This window comes from Martes martes (genome assembly GCF_963455335.1).
Source record: "Martes martes genome assembly, chromosome: 17".
Classification (NCBI taxonomy): domain Eukaryota; kingdom Metazoa; phylum Chordata; class Mammalia; order Carnivora; family Mustelidae; genus Martes; species Martes martes.
In genome coordinates this window covers 48,557,820-48,569,942 of record NC_137905.1, presented here as the reverse complement: position 1 = coordinate 48,569,942, position 12,123 = coordinate 48,557,820, and the positions used below count along the sequence as shown (strand labels likewise).

The window sequence follows — 12,123 nt, the reverse complement described above, 5'->3', positions numbered from 1 at the left end:
ACGAGGGCGCTAAGAACAATGCCTGGCACTTGGCCAGGCCCCCCTCAAACGCTGGCCATCAGCACTGCTGGCCTCTGCAACCTAGGGGCCTTCTGGGGACAGGGCTGTCACCACCCCACTCAGGTGGGCCCCATGCACTCAACCTTGAGGGGCCTCCCCCAAAGAAAAGCCTGCTGTGCAGGGCAGCAGGAGCAGCGCGGGGGCTTCCCTGGTTGATCGCAGCCTTGGAGTTCCCCGGCCCTGCTTCCTGGTGGCGCCATCCCGGCCTCTGCCGGAGCAGCAGGCCAGCTCCTTCCCCGGCGCCACACCCGCAGGATGGGAGTTTCTGGGCTGGGAGTTTCAGGGCCATTACCTTCCCCAGCTCCTCAGGCCTCTGGAGAGTGGGGCTGAGAGAGACCCCACATAGACGGCAGGCCCCACCCCCCACCCTCCTATCGCTAGCCCCACATGGCCTCCCACTGGCCCCAGAGTCCCACCCTACCGTTCTTGAAGGCCAGGAACTCAAAGACACTGTGCACGATGGACACGATGATGGTGAGCGCCAACAGGTAGGGGTTGGTCTCTAGGAGCGCGACCTGGAGGTGGGGGTGGGGGGCGAGGCCTGTGAGCACGGCTGTGCCCTTGCCCAGAGCTGACCACTGCGGCACCTTCATTAGCCAGCCCCGTTCTCCTTCCCCTGGATCTCAGAGGCCCTGAGCCCTGGGGCTGCCCCAGGGAAGGAGAAAGCATGCCAGTCAGTAGGACAGCAGGTGAGGTCAGGCAGAGGGGCACGGAGGGCCGAGCAAGTGCTGTGCAGACAGGCAGGGGTGGGCGGGGGGGTGGAGAGACAGTGACAGGGCGAGAGGAAGGTGACCGAGACAGATGAAGGGACAGCTAGGGTGAGGACTGGAAACTCAGCCCCGAAAACAAGCTCAGGGAGGCACAGACGAGTCTCCAGATCACAGTCACAGGCCAAGAGAAAGGTGGGAACAGAAGATATTCAAGGACGCAGCTAAAGAGAGCAGAGACTCGGAGTCAGAGCCCAGGATCAAGGAGACAGGCTGGGGTGGGGACAGGGATGCAGGTCCAGACCTGAAGGCCTGGCTGAGCCGACAGAAAAGCCATGACAAGGATGACAAGGAGGTCCCCAGAAAGCCTTGGAGACAGGACCGCCAGAGCCAGCCGGGGCCTGCTGTGGGGAGGGGGCCCGGGAGGTTGTGAAACTGGGCAGGAATGTTGGGCTGGAGGTCCCCAGGCTGCTGGCGGGCCCACTTCCTCTTCCCCTCGTGCAGCCCAGGAAGGGGCTGGAAAGCCCCCGTCCTGCCTCACCTTCACCGAGTCCTGCTCCTCATCTGACTGCTCATACAGCTCGTCCCCCAGGAAGTTCCAGGGTGACTTGGTGCTCTGGGCGGCGTAGAGCTGCCAGCGCCAGAGCGAGAGCGGGCAGAAAGAGACACGGAGCGGCAGGCTGGCCAGGCTCTCATTGATGGGATAGTAGTCCTTCTGCAAGTTCCAGTAGTCGTTGAAATAGATGATGGGGTAGTAGTCCCCACTCACGGCGTCGAACTTCACATCTGTGGGCACGTGGGGCAGGGGCACCACTCAGCGGGGCTGGAGGCCGCCGGCACCCAAGAGGGTGGAGACATCCCTTGGGCCTCGAAGGCCAAAGGTGGCAGATTCAGATGTCCCTGGGGACCTCTGACAGAGACCAGAGAACAGGGGACACTTCTCAGCTACACCACAGGGAGCTGAAGAGCTGCTTGACCTCCATGGAGGGGACAGGGTAGAGAGGGCCGGACAGGCCCCACCTGAAGGGGCTGTCTGTGGCTCCACTCCAACCCATGGCTGCCCTGCGATGGCCACATATCAGGGTTTTGTAAGAGAAGTTAGGAATCCAGGTTTCTCAGGGACGCTGTCCTGACTTCCAAAGTTGGTCACAGCTCATGGGCCAGGTGAGACTTGCTAGAGGATGGGTTTGGGCACCCGGGGGTCAGTGCGGGGGTCACCGGGAAGTACAGGATAGGGAGGAGAAACAGAGGAGTGCCAGGGGGGCAGGCGGGGAGCAGGCAGGGAGACCGGGAGTGGTAGAGACTCAGGCAGATCGCACAGGGAGTCAGGGCTGGGGCCCGGGGGGGGGGCGCTCACACTGGTCCAGAGGCGGTGGCACGCTGCCCTTCACCCACGGCGTGTGGTCGTCCACGATGTTGATGGTGATGTTGGGATGCCAGTGGGAGATCACCTCCACGGGCCCATAGTCCTCAGCCCTCTGAGGGAAGATGGGGTGAGGCGGGGTTGGGGGAGGGAGGCCTCCGAGGCACCTTCCCACTTCTCCCTGCGGTCTCCCGTGACATTGTAACAGCAGAAGGGCACCCCCCACAGTGACAGCTGGCCAAGGGCTTACCCCAGATGATCCCCAGGCCGGCCTCCACAGCATCTCCCCACGCCCTCCCCCCAGCCACGTAACAGAGCAGGACACTGAGGCCCAAGAATGTGGACGGGGTCACATGCCAGGCTGCGAAGCCCAGCCTCGTGACAGCACGGATGTGGGACCCACATGCGGCCTGTGCTTGGGGGCCACGCCTGCCATCCCATCCCTCCCCTCGCCGGGGAGAAAGGAAGGCTCTAATTGCCAGCACAGGCTCACACCCCAGCGCCCTCAGCCTGCCACATAGGATTCCTGCTCTGGGCCCACCATCAGCCGCCTGCTCTGGGTCGGGCTGAGCCTGGACTCTGGGGCCCGCCGCATCCTGGATGTGACACTTGGGCCAAGTCTCCTTGTCTGAAGATGGAACAGTGTGACAGGACCTTCTCGCTGGGGCTGGTGGGAAGCGCCTAAGCACCTGCTGCGTGGCTGCTGGCTGCCACGCCCTTGCCCCCCCCCCCACCCCCCGCCCAGCCGCCCCGTCCTGAGAGTTGGCAGGGATTCCCACCCAGCTTCCAGAGAGGAGAGCTCGCCCCTGCCGGTGAGGCAGCCTGACCCAGCCTCCACAGCAGCTCTGCTCGGTGGCAGCGCCCAAGGGGGACCCCGGGGGCTGGCTGCGGGGCTGTGAAGGGCCCAGACGCTTGCCCAAGGCCCCACGGCCCCGCTCACATTCACCTTGATCATTTCTGGGTCGGCTTCTGTCTCTCCCGTCAACAGGTTCTTGGTTTTCTGGAATCGCCGGCGCTTGTATTTGTTGATCACTGTAGGAGGGAGGCGGAGGCAAGAGGGCAGGCAGGAGAGCTGGCACCAGCCACTCGCTTGTCTCGTGGTTGCACTCTTGCACCCCAAAACAAGGGGACAGCAACGGGAGCCAGAGAGCCTGAGGTGCCCTCTCGGACCTCATCCCGTCCGTTTCACCATCTTGGCAGGGACACCAACACCTGCCCAACTGCCCCAGGCAAAAACCTGGCGTCTCCTCTCTCCAGAAACTGCTCCAAACGTTCCATCGGCCGTTCCAGGGACAGCCCGCAGCACGCGTCTCACCTCCAACCACTCCTCCCACCAACGGGGCCCCACTGCGGGCCAGCCACGGCGTCCCCCTCCCAACGGCCACAGTCCTCACCAGACTCCTGGTGGCCACTCTTGTCCCCACGACCTGCTCTCCACACAAACAACCATTCTCTTAAACAAAGTGTCTGCTCACGTCCTGCTGCTCCAGAAGCCCAGAAGGCTCCCGCTCCCCAAGCAGGGCATCTGCGACGCTCACCATGGCCCACTGACCGCCTTCCTTCTTCGCCCACCTCCTTCCTCAAATCTGCCAGCCCTGGGCCTTTGGAGGTGTGGCTCCATCTCCCTGGCACACATCCACCACAGCCAGAACCTTCCCGGTAGGCTCCTTCAAAGCCCTCCGGTCCCTGGTGAACTGCTCCTCTTCTGCAGGCTTCCCTGCCCGCCCCACTCACCATTTCCATCTTCCTCACCACTTTTTTTTTTTTAAGATTTTATTTATTTATTTGACAGAGATCACAAGCAGGCAGAGAGGCAGGCAGAGAGAGAGGAGGAAGCAGGCTCCCTACTTAGCAGAGAGCCCGATGCAGGGCTCAATCCCAGAATCCTGAGATCATGACCTCAGCAGAGGCTTAACCCACTGAGCCACCCAGGTGCCCCTTCCCTCACCACCTTTTATCCCGGACCCAAGTTCACCTCCCCATCAGCTGGCTTGTCTGCTCTCTGCCTGCTCCAGTCTGCGAACCCCACGACTGACAAGTAGAACCCATGAATAACAGAGCTGCGGACAGCTCTAGACAAGGCCTGAGCCACCAATGTGAGAAATACTACACAGTGACTCCCGAGCCAGGAGCACGCTGCACTTCCTCTTGCGGGGGCCAGGTGGGCTGCAGGCTACCCGCCACCCTGCCAACCAACACCTGCCAGGAAAAGGAGGCCAGTACTTGCTTACGTCCCATCTCCCCTCCACCACCCTGGCCTGGTACTTTTCAGCTCTTCCTTACGCTAAGATGAACCAAGGCCTGCCCCCTGGTGACTTCATCTTGCCCCTCTGGGGCCGGGAGAAATGGGGAAATGGGAAAGGGAGCTGGCCAGGAACAGGGGCTCCGGGGTCACATCCTGGCTCTGTCTCCCTGAGGGACGCTGGTGAGTAGGTCACTTCCCTGGGCTTTAGTCCCTCCTCTGGGGAGGGGGGTTCAAAGCACCGCCTCCTCTTGGCAGGACTACTGTGAAGAGCACAGCCAGGCAGCGTCCCTGCCAGTCACACTTTCACAAACCACAGGGCCCAGATCCCTCCCACCCCGAACCAGGGCTCGGGGCTTTTGGAGTCTATGGATGAGCTCAAGTTCAAAAATGCTTCCGGGAATTGGGCTTCGGTTTCAGCCCAGGGCGTGCTGCTCCTTCTTGTTAACATGAACGCTACCCCCCACTTCTACCGTGTTTGTTCACGTGAGAACCTGCCCCCACCTCCAGGGAGCACAGGAAACACCAGAGGGTGGGCATCCTGGAGGAAACCTTGCAGGGGGACGCGCTCTGCTGCTGTTCCACACCTGGGAGAGGCTGTCTGGGGAAGGGAGGAGCTGTGCGCAACCCAGCCCCAGGAGCAGAGAGGCTTTGGCTCAAGTGGAGAACATTCTACAACTAGGGGGCATTCAGATTGGATTGTAACATGAGGTGGACCTGGTTTCTGTCAGGGGAAGAATCACCTTTTCTTGGAGTTACAGCTTCTAGAACCGTACCAGCCAGTAAAGTCGTGGCCACATGAGGCTACGGCCACTGACCATGTGGCTAGTCCGAACCAAGATCTGCTGGGAGGGCAAAACATACAGTGGACTTCGAAACTTAATGCAAAGAAGAATGTAAGGTATCTTGCTAATTTTTTACACTGATTACATGTTGAAATGACAACATGTTGAATTCAATGGCCACTAATTAGAGTGCATAACGGATGTGCAGGGCTGGCGTTGTATATATGGGACCATGCTGCTCTAGGTACTGCTATGGGCCCTTTGGGGAGAAACGGGGCTTCTCTGATCCCATACTTCTTCCCTCTGGACTCGGCGTGTGGCCAGCTATGAGTCTCTTCCCGTCCTGCTCCAAGAGGTTCCAGCTGAGAAACGGGAGAAGGAGGCCTGGAGGATCCTAGTGGGCTTTTCCGGTCCAGGGGCTGCAGATCCTCCTTTGCAGACCACGTCAACATGTATCACACTGACCGTGGATGTGACCTCAACCACGCCTTGCTACAGACCATGCTCACCAAAGGCCAAACCACAGAAGAGAACAGTGGCGTCGACCGGGGGCACATGGGATGCCAGGGAGCAGCCGCTCCCCCGGGTCACGGCCAAGGGAACCTCTGAGGCGTCAGGCACATTTAAGCAGGATCCCTGCTCCACGCCGCTCATGGGCCCGTGGCTGTGGAGACTACCTGTGCAAACCACACTTGGCTGTGCTCGCCTCTGCCTACAGACCCCGCCAATGGAAGCCAGCTGGGCAGATCACACCCCACAGACACGCTCATAGACTAGGGCTCGGCACACACAGGGGACTATTCCAGACCAGCCGTGGAGACTGATATAGGTTCACCAACTGTTTGTTTTGTCCACTACAGAGGACAATAAAAAAATTATCATCCTTTGGGATATTTTTATACCCTTGAAATTAGGGAAGGCCTAACCCACCCAAGCAGAGGCACCTCTATCACGGCCCCGCACAGAAACAGCCGGAGGGATGGCAACTAAATCCCAGGCGCAAGGAAACAAAAGCGAGGCGGGCATACGGGATTCACGGCGGGGCAACGGGAACTTTCTGAGGGAGCCGCTGATTGAGTCTCTAGATCTGCTGAAACGCAAGCATGGTGAGAGATCCCCGGGGCTGCCAGTCAGGAGACAGTGGACCCAAGGACAAAGAGGGAGGAAAAGCACACGACCACGACTGATCCAAACGAGAAGTTGGACAGGAAGGGGAAAAGGACTCCGATGCCAATAAGCCACGTGCTCCAAAGCACCTAAAAACTGAATATTTAGCTCCCCCAAATCGCCTTCCTGGGTTGGGGTTCTCTCTTCCAAAGGGGGAAGTCCAGAGAAAATACATCAAACTGGAAAAACCAAGCAACTGCCGTATGGGCTGGTCCGGGGGAGCTCCAGAGGTTAGGCAGCACAGAAACAGCGACGGGAGGTTGAAGGTGGTGGCTGTGGGGGGTGGGGCAGGGGAGGGGGAGGTGAGGGCTGAACAGGAGACTGAGGACTTGCACGGTCTTGTTGAATTACTTGAATTTTGAACCATGGCTGTGCAAGAACAGATGAAACGGAACGCGATGCTCTGGGCAGAGAAAATCCCCGGTCACTGCTGGGCCACGTCGGAGGTGGCAAACGGTTTGCCCTGACCCAAGGCTTCCTGGGGTCGCTCACAGTCCCCGGGGTTTGTCCTCACAGTCGGGATGGCTGGGTGGCCAGCCAGAGAGAGAAGGGCGGACCTCGTCTGGCTGCCTAGCCCTCACAGTGCCCTCACACGGGACCCGCCGAACGGGCCACCCGGGAGCCAGGCTCCGCCACACAAGGCCTCCCGAGGGCGGCACATTTGCGCAGCTCCTGTTCGCACGGTCTGGGGTAACACAGACGCATTTACAGACCTCACACTGGATCCAGCAGGGCCGAGGCCCTCCTGTCTGCCCTGCTCACTCCTTCTGTTGTTCCTTCACAGACCATCCTTGAGTGTCTGCTCTGACCAGGGCTGGCAGCAAGCACGAGCCGGCCCCACTCTTCTAGGAACACTGTCCCCTGCCCCTCAATAGTCCCTTTCTCTGCCTGCTCTTTGCCTCCTCTCCCGTCCATGCGCAGACGTCCATGCCTCTGTGTCCACAGAGGCACAGAAGGTAGATGGGGCTTGAGCCCAGCCCACCAACCCCAGCCTCCCTGGGCCAGGGCCTCCCACCTGCCCTGGTGGGCCTGGCATGGGGCAGGGTGGGGGTGGGGGGGGTGGGGTCCCCGCCGCACAGCAGGGGTGCTTACTCCGTGACATGTGGACCGTGGCGAGCCGGCGGTAGAGGGCCTTCTGCCGGGGGTCTGGGTGGAAGCCACTCTTGGTGAAGTAGACGTGGATGTAGATGGAGCCATTCTGCTGCACGCTCTGCAAGGCGGGCCAACAGGGAGTAAGGACACGCTGAAGCCCCTCCCAGCGCCAGGCCCCGCAGCCTCACCACCCCGGGCTCCTTGGGACTGAGCGCTTGGGTGGGCGGTGGAGCTGAGCGACCGAGAGCAAACTGCTCACGTCACACCCGCTGAGACCGGAGTCCCCGCAGGAGCACACGCTGGCTGTGGGAACCCCAGGCTCCACCTCGCCCAGCCGGGCCTCCACGCCTGCCTGCGCCCTGCAGGTAAACAGTGCCGAGAAGACTATCCGAGAGCACCCAGGAGGTCGATAAATGCCAGTAATCACCCCACTCAACAGTAAAATGAAGGCCAGGGCCCCGCTACAGCACTTCAGGTGCTCCCCACCAAACCCAGCGTGCTCACGTTTGTGTAACTGACACACGTAAACCTGACACTTCACGTGGTGTGACGACCCCCATTTTCCAGACAAGGCCACAGGCATCACACAGGGATTGTGTAACATGGTGAATGAGTGGATATGAACCCAGTCTGTGGGCTCCTGTGCGGCTCTGCCTCTCCCCATCTGTGTCCCCCGCTCTGCCTGTGCCTGTCACCTACTACCTCCCTGGGACCAGGACTAGTCTCACCTCTACCTGTTACAGATGAGGAAAGCCAAGAGGGTGGCCACTTGCCAGAGGCCCCGAGGGGACAGCCAAGGCCAATCGGAGGCCTCCATCGGAGCTCCGTTCAGAACTTGGATTTACTCGTCCCCCTCACTTCCCTGCCTTTTAAGCCCGCCTCTGTGCTCATCATATTTTGTATATTTTACTGTTTTAACACCTTGGGACGGTGTGCGTGGAGGGGTGATGGGGTGGGGGGAGGGAGGAGGGGTTCTTAGCTGGCTGGGGAGACTTGCCCCTTCCAGAGCTCCGAATTCCTAGAAACAACTCACCTGCCTTTGAACACAACTTTCGTATACAAACCAGCCTATCCCAAGCCCACACTCCCCCTACTCTCTTGATCTAATAACTCTTATACACTAAGCTTCCCTAAATCACCCAGGACAGGGTACATGCAGCTGGGGACCACCCCTCTAGCCGACAGCCCACTGACATCTGACATCCGAAGGAGCCAGTCCTAAGCTGTTTCCCCTGCCTGCCTTGCTTTTCCCACAGAAACCCCGGGAAAGGCTCTGGCCAGGCTCCACCCCGCCCCCCCCCCCCCCGCCCTTTCACTTCTGACCAAACCTGGTGCTTCCCCTGTGGCCCTGCATGGGAAATGCAAATAGTGAATTAAAATCAGCCACAACTGAGCCACCTCCTGCCCCAAACCTGGGAAGGGGGGTTAGACTGGCATGCTTGGGAGCAGCTTCCGCTATCCGACTTGCTGCCCTTTCTGGGATCGCATCTCAGGGAGGGCTCTGGAGGCCGGCCGGAGGTCTTGGTGGAACCACTCGGGCAGAGTTATCCCACCTGCCTCAGAAAGACAGGAGCCCAGACCCTGGTTCCAGGCACCCAGATGGAGCAGACATGCCCCCTGCCCCCAGGGGCCGAGGAGAAGACCTGCTGGGGAGAAGTGAATGAGAGGGTAGCCCCAAAGAGGTATCACCACCCACTGATTCATCACATTCACTGACTGGTGTATTTGCTGATGTACTGGTCCCATGCTGAGCAGAGCTGGGGACACAACAGTGACCAAACCAGCTCTGGGAGTGACAACCCAGAGTGCACAGGCCTGGATGCAGAAGCCCAGAGAGGATCCACTGCCTGAGCTTGACTGTCAAGGAAGGCTTCCTGGAAGAGGCAGGATTTGAGCCTGGGGATGCCGGAGTCCAGAGCACCTGAGTTCAAATTTCTCACAAGATCTCTGACCTTGTATGTCACCCAAGCTCTCTGTACTTCAGTTTCCTTATCAGTCAGTCAAACAGAGAGGATAGGGACCACTTCCTAAGGCAGCAGGGAGGTTCCCACCAGTCGGCCTAGCTTGATGCCCTACACAGTAAGTGTTCCATCGGTATTAACTACTACTTTCAAACAGGGCTGCCTGGTCCACCCCCAAGGTCAGTTCCTAATCCTTTTCTGGTTTAAAGCACAGGTTTACACGCCCTTGGAGGTAGCTGGGAGGATCTGAGGCCAATTCCAACCCTATTTATATTTTTCAGATGGGGAGGCCAAGGCCCAGAGACCTCCGGGGCCTCCCTGTGGTCACACAGCATGGGAACAGCAGCAGCGCCAGGCTCAGAGCCCGAACTCGAGGTGCAGGACCAGGAGCCGGTTCAAGAAGAGGTCCTCCAGCAGGAGGAGCACAGCCCTGGAGCCGCCCGCACCTGTGGGATGTCGAGCTCGGCGAAGTGCTCGTAGCAGCCGTCAGAGTTCTCGCCGCTAGTCCAGTCGCCGTACACGAGGTCGTGCTGCTCCCAGAAGAGCGCTGACGTGGCGTTGAAGTCTGTAAAGTGCTCGTGCTCGGAGATGTACACGTGCAGGTTCTGCGGGCAGGGGAGCGGGGCAGGGAGGGAGCTCAGGGCGGCTGCTGAGGGCCTCGGGCAGCAGCCGAAGAGCGAGCAGACCAAGAGCCGGGGCAGCGGTCAGCACACTAAGATGACTGATTGTGCGCGGGGAGTGGAGAGGGGGCCGGGGAAGAACAGCAGCCCGGGCGGAGAACCCAGTTTCTCTTTCCTCCACCCCCACCACGGCTGTCCTGGTCTGAGTCTGTGGCATCCGTGAGCAAAAAAAAACACTGGAAGGATGACCGGCCTGCCAGTTAGAATTTGGGCTCAGCACCTGATGGGCTCGGTCGGTCGGTAGGGCATGCAAACTGAATTCGAGCCCCATTGTTTCTACTTTAAAAACAACAAAACAAAGGTAGAATTTGGGGTCAGAAAGGATCAAGTCTCCTTGAAAGGTCTTCTCCCTTCTCTTACAGCCTGCTTGGTCAGAGCTCTGCAGGCTCACAGAGAACGCCCAGCAGAGAGCTGCGAGAGGGTTAACGGACTCCGGAAAAGCTAGGGGAGTGGAGAGCCAGCCCTCAGCGCCCTCCCTCCTCAGGCGCCCGTGGCCGTCTCTGAACAGAGCCCTGAAGGCCCGCGGACAGCCTCTCTGAGCAGTGGTCGCCCCCACTAACTGGCATGCTGTGCAGTCGGGGTTCCCAGAGCTGCAGAGAAGCGAGAGGCAGGAGAAGTCTCGATTACTGGGGTCTGGGCACTTACTGCAGGGGCTCTTGAATCCCAAGCCCCGGCCCCTTGGGACCTGGCAGGACAGCATACGCCTCCCTCTTCTCGCTCTCGGGGCTGCTCTGCCCGGCTCCCCACTCTCTCTCTCCCCCCCTCCTTCCCTTCCTGTCCCTGCACACCTCCCTGGGCAACTTGTTTTCTTCTTCTCCCTGTGCAATTTTTAAGACCTGAACGTACTTTGGAAACAAATTACGTGAGGATGCCGTTAGAACAGTTTTTCAACAACTGAGTGAACCCTTTTCTGTCCCTCTTCCCCACAAACCTAAAGAAAGAATTTACTTTCTCCTCGGGGTGCTGCTAGAGCGACACCGGTCTCAGGGGCTAAGGATGAATCTGGAGCTCCTCAAGCCCGGACCCGTGCCCAGCTGACAGTGACCAGGGACCGGTCCGTCCCAACTGCCCATGTCACCCCCTCACACCCTCCCCTACGCAGCTGTCTCCCGAGTCTGGCCTCCGAGCCAGCGGTTACCATTAAAGTGTCTTTGGGGAACAGGTTGCGGCTGGCGACGCGAGGGGCTCCTCCGGGGCCCGCCTGGTCCTGAGGGGCCGGCCCTCGGCGGAACCAGCTGCTGATGACCCAGATGATGAAGATCCTGCGGAGGCAAGCACAGCGGACGGTGAGTCCCAAACCTTTTCTTTCCAGTGTGGGCCCACCTGACCTCCTTCTGACACAGCACTCACTGGGGGCCTAACGCGGGGCTGGCGACCAAGGAGGGAGGGTCCCTAAGAAGGTAGTCACCAGGCAGGTGAGAAGACAAGATGCCCCCAGACGCCATGCCTGGGGTGCCACCCCCGTTTCCACACAGACCCCCACCCCGTGAGTCTTCCAGAAGCCCCCGGTGGTCACAGGGCTGCAAGACTCAGACCTTCCAATCTCGGACCTAGGAAACCTAGTATGCCAAGCCCCGGGAATCCCAAAGTCAGGGAACGCTAGGAATCTGGAATCTCAGCATTTTAGAGACGCAGCACCTTTGAGAGCAATATTTTAGGACTTCAAATCAACTGACCGCTTGAGAAGGGCCTAGGAAGTAAAGGGTTAGTCCCAATTTGTAGTAATATTGGCCTAGGCTATTCAGACCAACACTGCTGTTGAAAACAATCAACTGGATGGGGCGCCTGGGGGGCTCAGTCGGTTAACAGTCTATCTTCGGCTCAGGTCATGATCCCGGGGTCCTGGAATCGAGCCCCACATCGGCCTCCCCGCTCAGTGGGAAGCCTGCTTTTCTCTCTCCCTCTACCTGCCGCTCTGCCTACTTATGCGCACCTGCACGCTCTCTGTCTTTCTCTGTCAAAATAAATCAACAAATAAATCTTAAAAAAAAAAAAAAGGAAACAACCAAGCGGAAAAACTTAGTAAAAATGAATATACTAAGAACATATCAACATTTATATATCCT

General features: G+C 59.3%; 1 protein-coding gene across 1 annotated transcript in view; it reads right to left on the bottom strand.

Annotated features, from left to right (window-relative positions):
* CLPTM1 (CLPTM1 regulator of GABA type A receptor forward trafficking) overlaps positions 1–12,123 on the bottom strand; it is a 29,066-nt gene that overhangs the window by 4,036 nt on the left and 12,907 nt on the right. Inside the window, exons 3-9 of the mRNA XM_080829183.1 lie at positions 11,196–11,319; positions 9,824–9,982; positions 7,417–7,534; positions 3,077–3,162; positions 2,125–2,245; positions 1,309–1,553; positions 482–575 (exon numbers count right to left, since the gene is read on the bottom strand). Coding sequence (XP_080685309.1) covers positions 482–575; positions 1,309–1,553; positions 2,125–2,245; positions 3,077–3,162; positions 7,417–7,534; positions 9,824–9,982; positions 11,196–11,319 — 947 coding nt within the window. The remainder of the gene's footprint in view (positions 1–481; positions 576–1,308; positions 1,554–2,124; positions 2,246–3,076; positions 3,163–7,416; positions 7,535–9,823; positions 9,983–11,195; positions 11,320–12,123) is intronic.